Source organism: Lepidothrix coronata, unplaced genomic scaffold, assembly GCF_001604755.1.
Source record: "Lepidothrix coronata isolate B3197 unplaced genomic scaffold, Lepidothrix_coronata-1.0 Scaffold20, whole genome shotgun sequence".
Classification (NCBI taxonomy): Eukaryota; Metazoa; Chordata; class Aves; order Passeriformes; family Pipridae; genus Lepidothrix; species Lepidothrix coronata.
Window position 1 is genome coordinate 7,159,825 of NW_016690200.1, and position 19,855 is coordinate 7,179,679.

At 47.0% G+C, this 19,855-nt stretch overlaps 1 protein-coding gene across 4 annotated transcripts in view; it reads right to left on the reverse strand.

The window, feature by feature from the left end:
* The window catches only part of PLXNA4 (plexin A4), a 449,429-nt gene that overhangs the window by 400,211 nt on the left and 29,363 nt on the right, over positions 1-19,855 (reverse strand). For all 4 annotated transcript variants that reach the window (XM_017807798.1, XM_017807799.1, XM_017807800.1 and 1 more), the window contains exon 3: positions 1,484-1,666. In XM_017807798.1, the coding sequence (XP_017663287.1) occupies positions 1,484-1,666 (183 nt within the window). The remainder of the gene's footprint in view (positions 1-1,483; positions 1,667-19,855) is intronic.

The following is a 19,855-nucleotide window of genomic DNA, read 5'->3' on the forward strand; positions in this document are numbered from 1 at the left end:
GGCACAATTTTTTACTTTTTAAGTTTTTTTGGATTTTTCCCATTAAAACCCCCCCCCCCCCTTCCCCCCCCCCCCACGCCCCATGCAAGAGACTGACTGGAGAACTGAACAGTTTATTGTGATATCACAGATGACAGGGAAGCAAAACCTAATTAGTCAGGGGAGGAGATTATTTTTATTATGACCATTTAAAAAAACAATTTGGCTCCTTTTCCACGTGCCTGAACTAAAAAAAAAAAAAAGAAAAAGAAACAAAAAACCCACAAGCAGCCTTTCCTCTGTTGAACAAAGCCAGAGACATTTGCCAGTGGGCAGGATCCCATTCCCCTTGCAGCCCTCCCTCAGCATGGGGAAAATGCCATCTGAATTTACAACCCTGGTTTTCTTTTCAAGTGCAGAAACAGGTAGAGGAATAAAACCAGAGATTTCAGACATTCCTTAAGCATCCATGAGCAAAACACAATGGGTCACCTTCTCAAAGCACCTTCCTTTCCCCAGATTGGAAGTCTTTCCTTGTAAGAGGGATTCAAAGAGACAACAACACCCAACACAACCCCAAGGCTCTGCCCAACCTCCCTTTCCCAACCTCTCACCATTATCATGGCAAAGCCACACAGTCTCCTTGCACATACAATATTTTACAACCCTCCTGGAATGAGCTTTCAGACAAACATTGCCAGACTGGCACAAAGAGGTTCAAATGGAGGCAAGGTCCATCATTAGCATGAGAAGGTCACTTTTAACACCTCTTCTTCCCTTGAGAAAACCACAGGTAGATGATTCCACCTCTCAAGCCTCTCTTTTATTGCCTTACACAGCAAACTGCAGAGCTACTGCCATGCAAAGGGCATATTTCTAGTGAGAACACACAGGGAGGAACATAAATACACTCTTTATTGTATTTGAGATTATGTGGCATCAACCATAAACATAAAAGCTCATTATCCTTCAAGACACAGCTTTCTTTTGATGAAAACACTCTTCCTTCAGCACAAGCACCAGGCCTGACACAAACAGAGCAACCACTAATCCCATGCTGGACTCGTGCTGAAATCACAGCCCAGTCACATTGAAAGATCTCCAGAGCATGAATCCTGTTGCTTAAGCTTCAGCCACAGTCAACTTTCCTCCAGCATGCACAGATACCCTGTGAGCAACTGCTTAATTAGAGATGGTCTGAGCACAGACAATTCTGTTGGATGTGAATTACATCAAGCCTGTCTGTGACTGGACGTGTGGTTTGACTTCAGAAACGTTCATTTTCTGACGAGCAACAATTTGGAAGAAGGATTTTTATCCTTATCTCAGATTCTCTCTATCCCTCAAGGGTGAAACACAGGTTTTTTTGCCAACCAAAACACTTTTTTTTAATCCTCAAAACAGGAGAACCTTAGCATAGAAACTGTTCTCAGGCTCAATGCAACGCAGCAAATCTCCTCAAGAACATGAAAATCTGGAGTTAGAGGACCACATCAGGTCTTACCTTTTTGAGCTTCCCGCTCTTGGTGCCCACAAAAGCCAGGGAGTGGTTCTTGTAGACGTAGGCAATCACAGATGTCATCCTGTCTCCATCCTCAGTGTAAATGGGGAGCCCTCTCACCATGGATGATACTCCCAAGGGGGCATTCATGTCCAGGCCACAGAAATTGTCATCGATTGTTAACAGCTGCAAACAAAAAGAAAAGAGGGTGTAAACAAGTGAAGTCACCCATTCTTTAGCCATTTGGGAAGTGTCCACCCCGTTGCATAACAGGTCTGTAATTTAAGCAAGCTGACAAACCCCCGAGGGCTGGAGAAACAGAGAGGTGGAAAAAAAGTTTGTCCAAAAGTTGTGTGATGAGTTACAGGCAGAAGGAAAACTGGAAACTTGGTTGTCTTGAATGACAGCCCAGCAGGATACATTACTTTAAGCCTTTTTCCTACTGCTTTACCAGTCAGTTCAATCAGTCAAGACCCAGCAGTCAAAGACAAAATCTGCTGAAAATGCCTTAAACATATCTAGTTCTGTCAAAAAAAAAAAAAGTATGCACGTTATTCCCATGGGATCCAGAAAAAGAACCTCTGAACTAAATCTGCCCTGGCAAATAAAGACCCTGACCTGCCCTCTGGGCCTGAGACCCAATATAATCATCACATCTATGAAATTTAAATAATCCTCCCAATTCCAAACTCTTTAGGATTGCTCATGCTACATCTTGGACATTACAGTCCTCCAAGGCGTGCCCAGGAATTGTCTGGGAGAGAGATGGTCAGCCCAGGCCAAATCTGCAGTAGAGGCCATCATAAGAACTAAACTCTATAAACTTAGAGCCCCTTCCAGTACCTAAAGGGGCTCCCAGAGAGCTGGAGAGGGATTTTGGACAAGGGTGAATGGCTGCAAACTGACAGAGAGGAAGGTTAGATTGGATATTAGGAAGAAATTCTTCCCTGTGAGGGTAGGGAGGTCCAGAGAAGCTGTGGCTGCCCCATACCTGGAAGTGTCAAAGACCAGATTGGAGCAACCTGAGATAGTGGAAGGCATCCCTGCCCATGGCAGGGAGTGGAATGAGATGGTCTTTAAGGTCCCTTCCATCCCAAACCATTCTATGTTTCTATGATTCTCCATCTTACAGGGATACTGCAATTCACTCAAGTTCTTTGGAGAGGAGGGAAGGTTTCACAGCTATTAATGAAGCTTTCCAGCATTTGTTGGACACACCCATGAACTCCCACCAACCAGAGGAAAGCCCCTGTTCACTAATGCTGCTGCCTAAGCTCTAATTTAACCTGTTGCATTTGAACTCCACAGGATTGTCATCAGACAGATGCTCCACTGGGATCCTCTCACATGAATGCACATGGTATCTGGATATCTCTGAGGGTATTTCCTTGGGCTTCAGGGAATTATAGAAGCACAGTGGCAGTGAGGTACAGACACTACCAAAGTAGGTGAAGCTAATCCAAGTTACACATCTCCACAGAATAAGTCAAATAAAGCTGAAGCCCCAAAAATCCCAGCACTCAACTGCCAAAGCAGTTGGACTTTATTAACTTCTCTGTGACCACTCACAGATTTGAAGTTAAGCATTCACTTAAAATGTTTTGGTGGACTAAGGCCTAGGAAGGCAATAATTGACTGTACAGGCAGGTTACCTAATTTTGATGTATCAGTAATAAAGGACCGTGACAATTTTCTTTGTGTGAGCTCACATCTTCCTGGAAACAAGGCTAGAATTTGTGATGCTCCATGCTTGAGTTCACCAGCAGTAAAAGCCTGATAGCTGATTCACTTTATCCTCACCCAGCAATTACAGGCAATAATTACAGATGGTTTTTACTGAGTGGAAGAATAATGTGTCCTAAATGTGTTTATAAATACATAAAACCTATGAAGAATTCGAAGAGCCATTAGTAAGGATCAGCTATCCTGAGCTCTGGCCTGCAAGAGTCATTAGTGTTTGTGGACTGCCCTTTCAGAGCTAAAACACCGGCTCAAAGAGCAATTACAGAGCAGATCAACAGCCTCCACCAGCAGTAGACAGGACGCTACTAGTGCATAATGCCAGCACAAAGTCTAAGGTAAATCTGCATCCCAGCTTTGTCACACAGGTCAGGATAGAAATCCATAATCAGCAGAGGAAAGGAGGGATGTCAAGGAAGTAAATACGCCTTCCCACAGAGCTGGTTGTAAAAGGACTCCAGATGATCCACACAGCCTAAGTATCTAACAGAAAGATGCATTATACTTGAAAGGCCCCCTAATGTCCTTCCAACTTGAATTGTGCTGTGGATGTAGGATCTGAGAAGAATCCAAGTCTTCAAGTCAGACACAGTTTGACCAGAAACTCTTAAGCTCTCAAATTAGCACAATTTGTGTTTCAAGGGTATAATAAAACTGCGTAAGTGCTCATTCTAATGGTCTGTCAAGCTGAAAAGAATCATTTCAGACTGAAAGCAAGAAATTCCCAAATGGCAGAAAGAGGGGAAAGGGAAGAAAGTTTTTAAGGAAAACAAGACAGCTTTCCTCCCCACCGAGAGGATGAAAAGCTTAATGGTGCCAGCAGACGCCTTACCTTGGGTGCAGTGCACAAAGCTCCATCTCCAACGAGAGGAAATTACACTGACAAGCAGTGAAATGATATAAATCAAGCAGAGCTGGCACTGTCAGAGGCATCCTCCTTGGAGCAGCTCAGCCTCCCACACGTTCCCTCCCTGCAGCACAGCCAAAACCAACTACTCCAGCTGAAGCACTTGAGACCAGAAAGGACCCATGGAATTCTCTGCCTGCCTTCCTGCAAGATCTAGAACCTCCAGTCTCAGACAGGAGTCTTTAACAGACTCACAAGACATAGAGCCAGAGATCCCAGCATCAAGCACAACCACCTGTGGCTGATCTGCAGCTCATCTCCCACCTGTTGAGAATTAATTTAATTGCCCCAGGTTAATTGCTCCTCCATCAGACTGGACCCAGCTCCAGCTGAGCTCACACCTACCCTTAATGGGGCTGATATTATGGTTTTCCCCCATATAGACACAAAATTAATTTAAGCCTATTATTTAATCCTATTTCCCTGATATTACTTACAGAAGGGCACATCCTTATAGGAAGGACTTACAAAGAAACACTGGCACAGATTTTTGGTAGGGTCTGTATCAACAGGACAAGAGGTAATGGCTTTAAGCTAAAAGAAGGTAGAGTCACAGTAGATATAAAGAAGAAATTGTTTATGATGAGGGTGGTGAGGCCCAGGCACAGGTTGCCCAGAAAACCTATAGCTGCCCCTGGATCCTTGGAAGTGTTCAAGGCCAGGTTGAACAGGGCTTGGAGCAACCCGAGATAGAGAAGGTGACCCTGCCCATGACAGAGAAATTGGACTAGATGGTCTTTAGGGTCACTTTCAACACAAATTACTCCAGGATTCCATCTCCACTCGTGTGTTGCTGGGTGGGTGCCAGAGCAGCAACCCCAGAGCTGCGGTTTGCCGGGTGGACAGCCCTCCCCCAGGAACAGGAGCGAGGCCAGCCAGCCACACGCCACATGAAAACTATTTGCGTTGAACGTATTTGGGTTATTTCCTCTGGGGATCATCTGCCAAAAAAACGCCAGCAAGCAAAACCCTACAAATAAACACCACCCGGCTTCTGCACAGCTGTGGCTCTCAGCTGCACACAGGCCTTTGTAAAGACAGAAATACAGTCATCTTCTGCAGCGAAGAGAAACACGTAAGGAAGTTTGGATTTATGATGAAAGGGTCAGGAGTTGCAAGCACAGGTTTATTTTCAATTCCAGACACTCCTAGCAGCAATATAAAGTAGCCACGTTAAACTCTCTGGAGCTTCTCTGCTTGGCAATTTTGCGTTAACGACTTTCCAGAATGAAAGAGGAGGTGAGGACATGAATTCACTCTGCTTCTAATGCTGCTGCCACACCGGCTGGGATGGCAGGGAGAGGCAAAGGGAAGGTTTAAAGAGGTGGGAATAACATCAGCAATTCTGGCATCCTGAGCGGTTAAAATCTAACCCAGAAAGTCACGACACACTCAGCAGGTAACTGGGAAGGAATTGTGGGCTCGTGGTTGGGATGCTGGACTGGAATCAATCAGTTCATCATCCCACACCAAACTCCTACCTGCAAAAGAGGGAATATTACTCACCACCCCTCTGCCCCAGGAAAGCTGCTAAACACAGGCTTATAAGGTGTTCTACGTATCTGAAATATCCTCATCTCGGACTGATTGGCAGCTCCCAGGGTAAAAATGCTCTCACAAGTCCCACCAGCTGCCTCTCCATCCCGGGCTGAAGGGAAGGGGGACCAGCTGGTGGGAGGCTGGGGTCTGCTCCTGCCACCACTCCCTGTGTCAGCAACCAGGGGGTTCATCTGCAGCCGTGACACCGCGGCCAAGTGTCACATTCACCAGTGAAAAAGGAAGGATGTGCAAAAGAATGGGCCTGATTTCCAGGAGGGTTCTGGCAGGCGTTTGCCTCCTCCAGGATTAAGCCTATCAAATAAATAATTAACACATCCAAGCCCTCCTGCAGAGGATGGTTTTACAAGGTTGGTGCTGGCTCAGTCCCTGAGGGATTCACTGAGTCCCCAAAACCCCAAATTCAGCAGAAGGGTTAGAGATTTGATTACAGCACCTCCTTCCCCGTCCTCATCTGATTCCCCAGCAGGAGTGAGCTCCTTGGCATTGCAGGAGTGACTGAAGCACCAGGTATCAGGGGGCCAGTGCAGACAGTGCTCATAATACATCAATTGTCCCTTAAACATCTGCTTTGGCCATTTGCCTCTGAAACAGCCCCTGATAATCAAACACAGCCTAATCCATATTTGGGGAACAGCCTCAATAAGGGATTAGCCACCCCTCATTCCTCCTTGCTTTCACTCTGGAGAAATCTTCCTCCTCGATCAAAGCACCTTTTTCCAGATCTCTCAGCAGGCTCCAAAGCAATTCCACAGACTCACTGGGGATAAAGGCTGTCCCAATGGCCAAGCCTTTGATTTACAGCTAATACCTAACAGCCCTGTCTTCACACGGTGGCAGGTACTTGGCTTCTCACTCCTGTTATCTCAGGCTTGGCCACGGCAAAGGATGGAGGGAACACATACATTAAGGGCTGTCTGTGCTGCCAGCAGGGCCAGGGAGCCAACAGCAATAAGAAATCAACAGGAACACACATTTCAGTCTTTGCAAGGAGATGTCCAAGGTCTTTTCCATCATCTGACTGCAAGATCTCCTTTCCTTCCGACAGCAAGGACCGCGTGAGGGTGAGGGTGGGCATGTGTCCACTTAACAGGGTATTTAAAAATCTAGACAGGTGGAAGCCCTAGGAAAATCTCTCACCAGGAACTTCATGGCACCTGAAGAGAGACAAGCTAGGCAATTTAGGGTCTAGATCACCTGGTGCAGGAGTGAACCATAAATCCTTATCCAGTGGAGCTGGAAATGAGGGAAACCATCTCCCACAAACCACAGGTCTTTAAATTCCAACAGCAGCAGGATGGTACCCAAGGCTTGTGCTTCTCCTGTTTGCCTGGGCATGTCCTCTTGGTGGTTTCAGCACGGTGAACTTCTGGTTAAATGCTGGTTTGCCCTGCCCACGGCATCAGTACTTTGCATTCGTGAAGTTGGATTTACTCTGCCTCTGACCTCCTGCAGTATCTCTGCTTCTGGCCATGCTGCATCCCAGTGTCTCCTCTGACTCCTGTGAAATCAGTGGATTTTGGTTCATGTCCCTTCTCCCCCTGATCTGTGCTGTGAACTCCAGCAGAACCATCACTTTTTAGCCCATTGGCCGTGTTGAGCTGTGAAGTCCTCGTGCAGGATGGACAGAGCCCCTCTGACTTTCACCTCGTGCCACATCATTCCCATAATTTGATGCCCGTTACTGCCCTCCCCGCCCCATGCATTCCTAACAGTGGGTCAGGAAAAGGCTGTGGACTTTTGCCATCTGCAGTTCAAAACTTTGTGCACAAAGAGATGGCCACTGACCAAAGACAGCACAGATCACCAACCAACCCACTCTTCAGTGGTTGGCCTGCAGTTCTAATGACATCCAAAAATACCCAGCACCGTTTCCCCAGGGTGCTCTGTGATATAACAGAAGCTGGATAAAGAGCCAGCACTTGGAAATACATTATAATTGCACTCTGCTTTTCACTTGTGCACCCACAGCAGTGGTTACTGTGCAATTACATGTCACCATATACAAATGACAGTGCAGTTACAGTAACTTTCCCAATTATAGGGAAATTGCACCCACCGTGCTAAGAGGTTTTCATTCGAACACAATTCAGAAATGCAAGAACAGAGGGGAAAGTTACTCAAATTGACTAGAACTGGTGCAGTCCTTTGGTTTTTAGGTCTGTAGTTTAAGCATCAGTTCAAGGACTGGTGTCAAGTTTCCAGAGTGCTGCAGAATCTTAATGTAGTACAGACTTTTTATGCCTGTATTTATGTCCCTGCTATGCTGTGAGCGTAAGACTTCCCAACAGTCTATACCAGGCACCTCCACGTCGTAAAATTCGCAATTTCCTGAAGAGCAGGCTGCCTTTTTACAGAGACCAACAGGTTTCTTTAGTCTTCAGACCTCTAGCTTAGCAGAGCTGGGTGATTATTAGTAATTGTGTATAAAAGTGATTGTGCTATAAATTTAACATCCTCTAAGTCACAGTTTGCTGAATGATTACAGTGCCAAATCCATTAGTGAACCCCTACAAATTTTCTAGACCCCAGTATTATGATCTTTAAGCAATTCTGGCAATAAGTTTGCTTTTTGCATTTCTTGCTTCAGACCTCGGAGATGCAGACCCCAGAATTTAGCATCTGCCGATTCAGTCACAGCCACAGAGCTGCAACTGCCAAGAGTTTTCAGCCCATGGATTATTCTCCAACTCTGGTTCGTACTTTTCCCAGAAATGTTGCCTGGGACTGGTCAGCAGCAGCATTTCTATTCTGGAAGCAGCACTGGCTTATTTTGGAGCTCTGAGCAACACGGTCCAGTGGAAGGTGTCCCTGCCCATGGAAGGGAGGTTGGAACTATATGATTTTTAAGGTCTACTCCAACCCAAGCCATTCTAGGTTTCTGTGATCAGGGGGAAATGTTTCATGCCCCCATGATGGAAAGCCCATGACTGACTATCCAGAGAAGCACATCATGGATATCAAGTGTGAAACACCTTCCTCAGCAGAACCACCTACTCCCTTCTTGGTCACCTGCAGGGAAGACAATCCTACCACCACAAATGAAGAGGTAATTAAGGATCCAGCCTGAAAGACCAGCAGGTTAATGAGTCTCTGTTTCTGATTGATACCAGCTACATCAGATCCCTCAGGTCCGGTATCAACTTTACCTCCAAGTTTCTCCAGGAGGAACACTCTCACCAAGTCAAGATAAACAGGGCACGGTGCAGAACTGACTTGGATTCCTATCAATATCTTTCAATGGGATATTTGCACTCCCTGTGTTTGGATATTGTAATTTAAGTGATATTTTAAGTGCCTTAATTAGACCCCAAGGGTCTGATGTAGGCAAGGAAGAGGGACAGTACCTTCAACAGCAATGTAAAGTCAGACTGAGATAGTATAAACACTCCCATTCATGTTCTTCCCATCCCACATCTCAAACACCATCACTTGTGTCAGCCAAATCTCCCTTTTGTGTATTATATTTCTACCCCTTCAAAACATTTCCAGCATCACCATAATTCCACATCTCAGCATCAGCATCCCAACCCCTGCAGGCAGAGTGAAAATCAGATCCCAAAGGTCACTGGAATTCATCCTGTCACAGGTGGCAACTGTACCTACAAACAAGGAGGATGGACGTGGCCTGAAGAGCAGCAACTGTGACTGCAAAAGGTGTAAAAGGAAGCTGAGCTCTCCTGCAGTCCCATAAATATCCCCTTGCTGGCTCAGAGGATCATATGGATGAGGCACTGAAGGATAAACAGAGGAATATAATCTCAGTGGCTTTCAGATCGGTGCTTTAAAAAAATTCACTTAGAATTTTTCACACACACACACACACTCCCCCAAAAAAAGAGAGAGAGAGATTATTGAGTGTAGAGACTCTGCCTTTGAAACTACCATGGACTAGTGGGTAAATAAGCATTTAGGGATTTTTCAAAAGGGAAGTATTGATCAAATAAGCTGCTAGAGCTCTTCTGTGAGAACTTATTCCAGCAGCAAAGCTGTGCTACACACCTGAAGCACTGTAGCACTGACTTTTCCTGGTGCTACTGTAGCTGAGATGGGGAGAAAGAGTCACAGATAGGGGAAACCTTAGGTGAAAAGGGGTTTTTGTGTAAGCAGAGAGACACCTCTGAGAGAAGGTGCTGCATTTAATCCTAAAGGCTGTCACATTTCCCTGATCAACCAAAGGCTGTCTACATATCAAGCTTCTAGAAACTTCAACTGCAGTGGTGGGAGAGGTGTAAGGAGAGATTGGAGCTCGGTCCTCTATGAGCTGTGCCCTGTAATCCTGAACATCCTTGCCATAACATGGGTTTCTCTCAGGCATGTCCATCCAATAGAGACCTCTAAAAGAGAGACACTCCCTTCCCCAAGTTACAAACTCTCCTGTCTATCAGCAGATACACTGCAGAGCTCCTCAGGTCCCCACAACAATATCATCAGTGCCTGTTGCATGCAATGCTGAAGGGTGCAGGATCCTTCTCCTGCTGACCTGTCCTCCCTTTCACAGTGTGCCTGACCCACTACCTCTATTTATCGGCAGCAAAGAGCTAAAACAGCATTTCTGGGGCATTTCTGGCACTCCTCGTTCCTGTTTCAGTGACACACACCAGCACCTTGCTGGACAGAGTCCAGCTGCCTCCTCGCCGGCACCACCAGCGATTCTCCACTGAATCACAATTGCACATAATTATTATTTTGTTACACAGGCAAAATTATCATTGGGGCTGCAAAGTGCCACGTGCACCAACAGAGCCGTATAAATGAAACAACATCACTGCTTTGCATGCAAGCAACACCTTCACCCGGAGAGCCCAGAGCCCCTTAAAAGCGCTAATTAAGCCTCACCGTGGTCCTGCAAAGGTAAGTTAAGTGCTGTAATGAGTGGGATGTATGTGCTCGTGAGAGCTTGACTTGCTCAACAAATAACGGAGATCCGGGGCTGTGCATCCGTATCAGGGAGAAGCAAGACGTGTCTGGGCTTACCATCCCACAGAAAATGAATTTAAAGAAGCCCCGTTATCAGTTTAAACAACAAACCAAAGCACTCGAGGTCTGAAGAGAAAAATCTCCCCGATTGCTGCCGCTATCTGGGCAGATCTCGGTACTTGAGGAACTCAGAGCACTTTGTATCAGGTGAGTGTAAATTCACTCAAGCCATTAAGCTCGAACTCCTCCCGGATCTGAAAGTGGGATGGTGCAAGTGGGAGGCTGCAGCCAGCCCTTGGAAGCAGGGACAGCATCACAATTACAGCCCTGTGTTTCTTGGCTCGGGATCCCAACCAACAGCCCCAGCCCATCCATGAGTGCTGGGTCATTCCCTCATTAGGAGGAGTAAATTTTTATTATTCCCTTCTGCAAACTCCCCCGCTCTGCCTCTCCCCCCTCTCTCCCGTGTCTAAATACGTGCCTGGCTAATATTGCTTGTTTACAGGATAAATCAGCTGAACAAATCCTATTATATTTTGGAACACTGACAATGACGGGGTAATGACATTGAAACAGGGAAAATACGATGTTGTTCCTACTGATCTAATGTCACCCACATGTTCTATCAGCTATAGCAGCTCCAATACTGCATGGAGGAAACAGAGGTCCCTCTGTCTTTGTCTTTTAGTTGCATATCTGTCTAGGTGTCTTGCTTTTCCTAGTTTCAAATACTTCTTTAAATATTTTAAATATAGAATAATAGAATGGTTTGGGTTGGAAGGGACCTTAAAGCCTATCTCGTTCCACCCTCCTGCCATGAGCAGGGACAATTTTCACTAGACCAGGTTGCTCCAAGCCCTGTCCAACCTGGCCTTGGACACTTCCAGGGATGGGGCAGCCACATATTATGAGAATGTGCACCATAAAGCAGCAAACTTGGGGCTGCAATGATTGCTGGCCCCTAAATTGAAGGAACTGGGGGCTGGTGGCACAAAGGAGATGTTAAGTCCTACGTACTGTGTAGTTTTCAGCAGGAGAAAGATGCAACAAAGATCAGCATTTCAGCAAGACATGTTCATCCCATTACAGGCATTTATCAATGCAACAAAGCAGAGCTGAAGAGAAGAATGATATGGAGGTAGATGTGTCCAGGACACCCAGGTCCCCAGCTCTATCCTGAATTTGAACATATCTATCCAGCCAGGTCCATGCTGGCTCTGCAAACACCACATTTCATCCCAAAGCTGTTGTTATATTACCCAAAGATTGGGACAGTGTTAATAAAATGCCTCTAAAACAAACTTAGAGCAAAAACTACATCCCAAAGTCATGCAGATGCCAGGCTGGGAGTGTCTGGGGCAGAAATATGGTCAGATGTGATTCAGACATCTCTCTGTGAGTAAAACAGCCTTTCCTACCTCTGGTCTTCAGGACACTGCTTCCAACATCTGTATTATCCTACCTGGTACAACAGGGACCTATCCATGGAATTTGGGAAAGTAGAGAAACATGAACAGTTCAGAGAGAAAAAAAGAAAAGTCTTCCATGTTTCCTGGAATATAAATAAATAGCCATGCCCATCACATCATTCCCAAAGGCTAAATATCTTTGCTGATTCCCTAAACTCTAAGACAGACCCTGCCCTGTGTTTCACCCCGACAGCTACACTTGCATCAGGCAAGGGAGAAAGGGTCTGCAGAGGATTTATCCCAGAAAGCAGTGCTGGATCCAGCACCCCCTTGGCCCCCTCCTCAACAGAACGGGCATTGTCCAAACTCCCACACTCGGCTGTCCCCGCTCCGGAGGTGCTTTAAATAGCATCGTGCTCACCAAGGGAGCTGGAGTCACTTTGCTTCTGGCTCTTCCAGGACATCTGGGGTTTGCTTTCTGCTTTTTTTTTTGTTGTTGTTGTTGGTTTTTTGTTGTTTTTGTTTTTTTAAAAAACCCTCTTGCACAAGCGTTCCCCTTGACCTGCAAGGCAACCTCCTGGAGAGGCAACACGAGGTCAGGTTTGCGGAGTCGCTGATCTCCTGGCGTGGAAGGAGAATGAGAGGAGAACATATGGAGCCCTCCAAAAATGCAAAGCTGAGCCACAGGCAACCACAGGGCTCGACCACAGAAGAAAACAGCCTGGGCTGCTGGCAGGGGAAGCAGCAAAGACCAGTTCCCAGAAATAAAAATCTAACTGTCCACGTGGCAAAAGCACAGCGGTGGAGAAGTTGGCCGCTAACTGGCAGTGGTGGAGAAGTTGGCACCTTGCTCACCTTCAGGCTGAGGGACCACCAGGACCTGGGGGTGATGCTGAGGGATGCTGAGCTGCTCAGGCAGAGCCAACGTGGTGCAGGGATGGGAATCAGGATGGGGGAGGGAGCTGAGCCTGGAATATCTCAGACACAACAGCGACTCCACGGCCCCGGGTCCTGCTCTGCCCTCAGTGAGCATTCCGTGTGAGCAGGGTCACCCAGACATGAGGAGAACAGCTCTGTGAGAGGGTTTGGCACCCGGCCACTTAAAGGCACAGGGTTGCCTCCTGCTTTATGCTTAGGAACTAAATAATTAGTTTTGAGAAGGAGGTTTTTTCCCAGTGCGTGTGTATTTTTGTTCCCAGTGAATGTGTATTTCCCCCCCCCTCCCAGGACAATGAGGATCTTGGAAGGAGAGGTTTCAAGATGGGGGTGGGGGACGATAAGAGGGTAATTAATTACTGCCAGCATTATTTCTGCATCCACCGATCTGGAAGTCTCTTTTCAAGGACAGGTGTTTAATACTGAGGAACCTACTTAATACCTCAAATGCAATCATCCTCTCCTGCAATTAGGCCCTGCTTTACAGCCTTTAAGTGCAAGCTGCAGTTGATGTAGGGGATTAAGAGTTTTTGTTTTTCTCTTCTCCAGAGCCTCCAAATCTACTTTTTTCCTGCCTGGAGCGCAGAGCACTTTACAGAGGCAGGGAAATGTCCTTATCCCTGCTGGCTGAAGGCAGAGAGGAGGCACATGGGAGGAAGAGTCACCACCAGTAGAAAAGAGAAGGTGATCCATGTGCTGCCTGAGGAGCCCCTGCAAAGGAGCTCTCAGCAGGCTGGGATATACATCCCCACCTGAATAAATGGTGGGCTTTTGAGGATGTCTGGAGGACTGGGGTGTTGCCAGCAGCCATATCCAGCTGAACTAAGAGCTCACGGAGGTGCTGGAGAAGCCCTATGGTGAAGTTGCCGTTCCTGCAACTCCATTAAATCCCAGCCATAGTGTCTCCAGCAGGAATACCAGGCACTCTGCTCAATGGCTTAGTGCTAATTAATTAATGAGCCTGCTGCTCACCTCAGAGGGGAGGAGGTGGGGAGAATTTCCTAATTCTGGTTCTGAGGGGCCAGGACCTTGCTCGGAGCATCGGAGCTATGGAGTCAGCTGCTCTCCATCAGCCTGAGAAGCAGGGCCCCAGACATCCCTGGCCACTTCCACCCCTGACAACCATCATGAGAAACCCCAGCTGTGTCACTGGGGAGAGCTCCCTGAGCTGCTCATGTGGCAGGATAACATGACATTTCTCCCTGCTGGAATGTGTTTCATCCCAGAGCACGTCCAGTTTTGCAGGGGAGATGATGGTCAGGCCTGTTGGACATGGAGAAATGAGGAGATAGAAGGTGCATGGGGGAGATCTACAAATCACAGGGCTCTACCTCTTGTCCCTCTTGCCTCCTCAGCTCAGCCTCCACCCTCTCCAGCCCCCAGTGTCCCTGTCACCTCTTATCAAAGTTTCTGAGCGAGTCCCTCGGACAACACGCTCTGCACACACACACACACACACACACACACACACACGCTCCCATCCAACACAAACTGATGTGACCAACTATACAAACAGAGATCTGGCAGCCACAGGCCTGTTTGCTCCGTCTGCAAGTCTCCAGTGGGCATTCCCAGAGAGGCATTACCGTATTTCCCAGGGTACTGCCTTTCCAAACACTGCACTCTGTCATTTTTTTTGGGGGGGTTTCCTGCTCTTTATTTGCATTTTCAGACAAAGAAGAAGAAAACACTGTTAGAAGCTGACCAAGAACTGACTTTGACTGACCATGAACCCTTTGGATCGGGAACAGGAGTCTGTATAATTTGGGGTAAAGACATGTATGTAAAACATGTACCCAAAACTCTTGTCCATCCAACTGAGATGAACAGAAAGACCTATTGTGCAAGCACGAGTGGCATTGACACTTAGGATGACTTAGGATAGCCCAACTGGCAAGCAGGGACACTACAAGGTCTAACAAAACCAATAGCTCATTCCTGTGATGGAGTTATTCCCATGGGAAAGTGTCAGGATCACGTACAGACTGACCTTGCCAAGAGGAACAGGCAGGGGCTGTGTGTACAAGAATCAAAGCACCAGGATCACATGGATCTCCTTCCACACAAGGATCTCCTTCCCAAGAACTAAGCAAAAGCTAACACTCCCTTTTACCCCCATCTTTCCCTTTTGTGGGAAAATGATGGGGGAAATGACAGGGATGACAATTCCTGCTTTTATTGTACTTTTTATTGTAAAGTGATTTTTTTTCCCCCTTGAAACGCTGCTTCCTTCCAGCAGCTCCAGCCCACATCCTTCTTTCAGGATGACCCTGTTTTTCTGTTCACCGTGCTAGAGGGGTATGCAACAGCAAGGATGATATTCCCTTTTCCTGGGAACAGCACTAAGATCCAGGAGTCCCTGGGCTATGTTTTACTGTGCCTTACCCAACCCTCCTGTAAAGCAAGCATAATGCTGCTCCCCATCTTGGTGTCTCAGAGGTTCAGTGTGTCCTGTTAACACCAGTGATGCCAAATCCAAACCCTGGGAGGAAGAGGAATATCATAAAATAAGCTGCTTATAGAAAAATATTGGCCATATCACCAACTGTGGCCTTGCCAGGAGTCAAATTGACCATCCCATCCCATACACAAAGCTCTTCTATTACTTGAGCTAGAAAAGGCCCTTCCTAACCTGGTGACATGAAGCAGAACAGAGCCCCTGGATCAGCCCCAGTGTTCATCCTGGCTGAGGTGCTCACGCTGCCCGAGAAAAATGCCTGTGCACCCAACTGGCATCCAAATGTGCCCAAAACCATTCATGGAAGGATTACTCAGAAATATGCTCTCCACAACTTCCTCCTGCATTCAGCTAAATCCCATCCCAACAGCAGTGCTTGCTTGGTGGGCATCTAGGATGGGCAGGGGGAGGCAGGGAAAGCAGGAGGGAGCAGGAGAGCAGAGCCCACTTGAGGAAGAGATGTATGGAGGAGTTGCAGGACTCTCAGGGATCTCATCAGCAGCATCTTCAAAGAGGTTTTGGGGAACTACACACTCAGGCACCAGAAGCATGGGAAGCCTTTACAGCCAAGTCACTTGCCAAACAGTGACATGGGTCCCAGACATCTTCTTCTGTTAGCAAAGCATTGGGAAAATATTGCCCAGCTCTTTACACAAGGCCTTTTGTTGGCCGGTCTGCTCTGAAAACATTTCATTTCTCCCCCAAGTGACAGCGCTGCCATGAAAAACAGGAAGAGATTGAATACAGTAATTTAAACAGTCAAACTCCATTTCCTGCCAAAAGGAAAAGAAAATACCGGCAAGAAGGCAGGAGATAGTTGGGGACAGACACTTTGATTATCAGGCAGATATTTGTGCTGCGTATCCGGTGAAAGCTGCAGCGATGGAGGTGACACCTTTTCATCTCAGGGACTGGAGTCTGTTAGGCTGCAGAGCAGCAGGTGATGCTGCAAGACACATCAGGCTGATGAGGAGACCAGGATCTCCCAGGAGAGCAGCCCTGGGATGCAACCAGCTCCCGAGCTGACAGCCAGGAGCACGTGGCAATAGCACATTGTGTTTGGGGCTTCGCTGAGAGACAAAGGTCCAGCAAGGATTCCCTCTCCTCTCCATCTCCCTTGACACCTTTGTGCTGCTTTGGGGTCAGTCTCCAGTATCCTCCTCTTCTCCATCCATGTTTGTATGTCCCACACAGCCATTCACCTGATTGCTCCCCAGGGTAGAGGGGAAGCCTCCCCTGTCTCCACTGCTGAGCATCCCAGTAATGGAATTCTCACTGGGCTTCAAAATGAACCTATTAGTCCTATTTCGTAGTAATGATAATCAACAAATCCCCCAATAATCAATTTCTGTACAAAAAGGACACATTTATATCTCCATCCTCCTCTGATATTGTGGTTTTTTATTATTTATTTTTAGGAAATCCAGTATATTCCAACTGTATCATGGCACCATGAAATCATAGAATCACAGAATGGTTTAAGTTGGAAGGGACCTTAAAGATCATCTCATTCCAACCCCCCCACCATGGGCAGGGGCACCTTCCACCAGAGCAGGTTGCTCAATTACAAAGTCCATGAAGCCTTCTCAAGCCAACATGAAGTTTGTTTCCTGCTTTGAGAAGCCCATTTTTCCCCCTTGAGAACAGCCCTTCCTTCTTCCAACACCCTGCATGTCCCCACTGCTCCACACATTTTCGTGCACCAACCACACTGCAGTGGTTACTTTTCCATGACTGTATAACAAGAGCCTCGTGTGTCAAAGGCTTTGAAGGTGCCCTCTGACTGTATAAGCAGGAATGGCTTCGGTATCCAGAGAGGAGATTTGGATTTGACATGAGGGAAAGCTTCCTCACAGCACAGGGAGAGAGAGAGGAACCTCCGTCGCCGGAGGTTAAGAACAGGTGAGACAAACATCTGTCAGGAATGTTTTAAGTAGGGCAGAAGGGCAAATCAGATGACCTCATAAGAATCCTTTTTTTCCCAGCCTCATTTTTCTCTGATTATATGAATTTTTAAGCGTTTGGGGTCAAGTGTACTCTTTAAATATTAGCTATTATCCTGCATTTGCAGAGAGATATTACCTGAAACCATTTATCACCTGAGTGAACATCACCAATTTGCAAATCAACTGCCCAGACATAAAAATCTATCATTTTTTCCCGATCTGTGCTGAAGATTACAGGGAGGACAGCTGTAACACAGGGATAGGAGAGGAATGAACATTGAGGATTCTCCATTCATCTCTGGATATTTACTTTTCCCATTCTGCAAATGCTTCTATCACACTACCAACATCTGCAACACGCACAGGAACTTGGCACAGGGGAATCACAGGCTCATTACACAGTTGTGTCTCCGTCTTTGCCCTCATATTCTGTTTGCAAACCAGGCCAGGGCAAGTTTCCAGGACATCCAGCCTTGCAGGGCATCTGGGGACCCAAAGCCTCCCGCTGCATGTTGACCATGAGACACAGTTTGTCCAGCTCAGCTTACCAAGGTCCTGCCCGACCTCAAATCTCCCAGATCAGCTGCAACCAAACTGCCTGACCAGAGAAGGTACAGACTCTACTACCAGCAGGGCCAAGAGCACTGTTCTCCCACATCCCTGTAATTATCTGTGTGCATATTGCAGGTTAGGAGAGCTGTGCTGGGAATGGTCTCCAAGAGATTTCTCTTGCTCTGAAGTGGCCCTGAGCAAGAATTACATCAAGGCAGGAGCAGAAGAATCATAAAATGTGGATCCCCTTTGAGTCAGTTATTGCTCTATCAGAAATATTAGAAAAATTGGAAGAAGGTTTGTTACTAAAAGCCAGACCTGACCAGGCACCAAGAGGTGAGGATAATGCAGTGAATCCAGCTCCATAACCCTGCAGTTAATACCACAAAGAATCACGAAAGAGTAGAATGGTTTGAGTTGGAAGGGACCTTAAAGCTCATCTCATAGCACCCCTTGTCATGGGCAGGGACACTTTCCCTTATCCCAAGTTGCTCCAAGCCCTGTCCAACCTTGAACTTCCAGGGATGGAGCAGCCATAGCTTCTCTGGGCAACCTGTGCCAGGGCCTCACTAGCCTCTGTGTAAAGAATTTCTTCCTAAAATCTAATCCAAATCTCTCCTCTCTTAATTTAAAATTCTCACAGCACATCAGCTGTACCCGTTCACATGCAGGATTTCGGCTGCTGAAGGTAGGGCAGCAAAGCTGAAGTTCAGCTCCAGCCTGGATCTCAGGAAGGTTAAGCCTCTATTTGCACCAGCAGGGAAACATTTGACATCCACACAAAACCAGGGAAAAGTCTCACTGATGGCTTTGTGATTGGTTTTAGAGCTGCTCCAAACACATGTGCTGAGAGGCAGAGCAGCAGCGCTGGGGGCTGGCTGGCAAGAGGACATCAGCGAAGGAAACAGGGCCCTCACAGACACATATCCAGGCTCCAAAATACTTCACCAAGCATCAAATATTTTCCAAGCTTAGCTGCTGGACTCTGCAACCCCTTGCAGCAGCCAAGTCACTAATACCTCTTCCCTGGGGCAGCACAGCTGATCTCAGGCAGGGCTTGCCAGCAGCTCTAAGTAGGCTCATTTAAGGAGAGGACAGCCTACTTAGTTACACTCTTCAGACTCCCTTCTTTTAATTCAAGGATCTCCAGGTTCTTTTCCAGCTTAGCATTAGCCTCTCTGATTCACAGGGAAAAAATACACATACACAAATATGCTCTAACATCTTTTTCCCCACTGTGTCACCCAGCCCTTGGCTCCTTGTCTTCTCTCCCACTTCTGCAGTTTGGTCCCTCCAAGTTCAGTCTGAGACATCAGTCTTCTTGGTTTGAGACTCACCCCAAGGGACATAAGAATGCTGGAGGCCTTTTTGCTCCTGTCTAAAGCCACAGAAGCCAGGACTGAGAGGTTTCAAACCTCCTAATTCGAGAGATCCAATACTGGAAACGTTAGTATGGAGCACAAGCAGAGCAGATATGCAAATGCATGGAGAGGCTTAGCAGCCCAGGAAAGAAACTCCAGTGGGAAGCTCCCAGCTTAAATCTAAAGGCAGCTCTTTGAATGTGCAGAGGCCTTGCAGCTAAACAAAAAAATCAAAGCCAGATTTGGGCACAGCCTTTTTCCCTGTGTAACACTCCATTGGGAGCTTTATGGGTCCAGGCAGGAGATCCCAACTAAAATGAAGGACTTGTCCCTCCACAGATTCAGTGTGGGAGAATGAAATGCAAGGTCAAGCAAGGACTCTGAGGACACTGGTGTAAAGGGGAATTAAGGCAGAGTAAGGCAGGATCAGTCTCCCTGCAATGAAATTCCCACCTGCATTCCTCTTGGTCTGTCCTCGTCCTGCCAAGGAGCAGCATCAGGAATCCCCTGGCAAAGGAGTCTTGAGCATAAAGGAGAGCTGTAGCAACCCCACATCCCGAGCCCTGCCTGCCTTGAGATTACGGGGCAG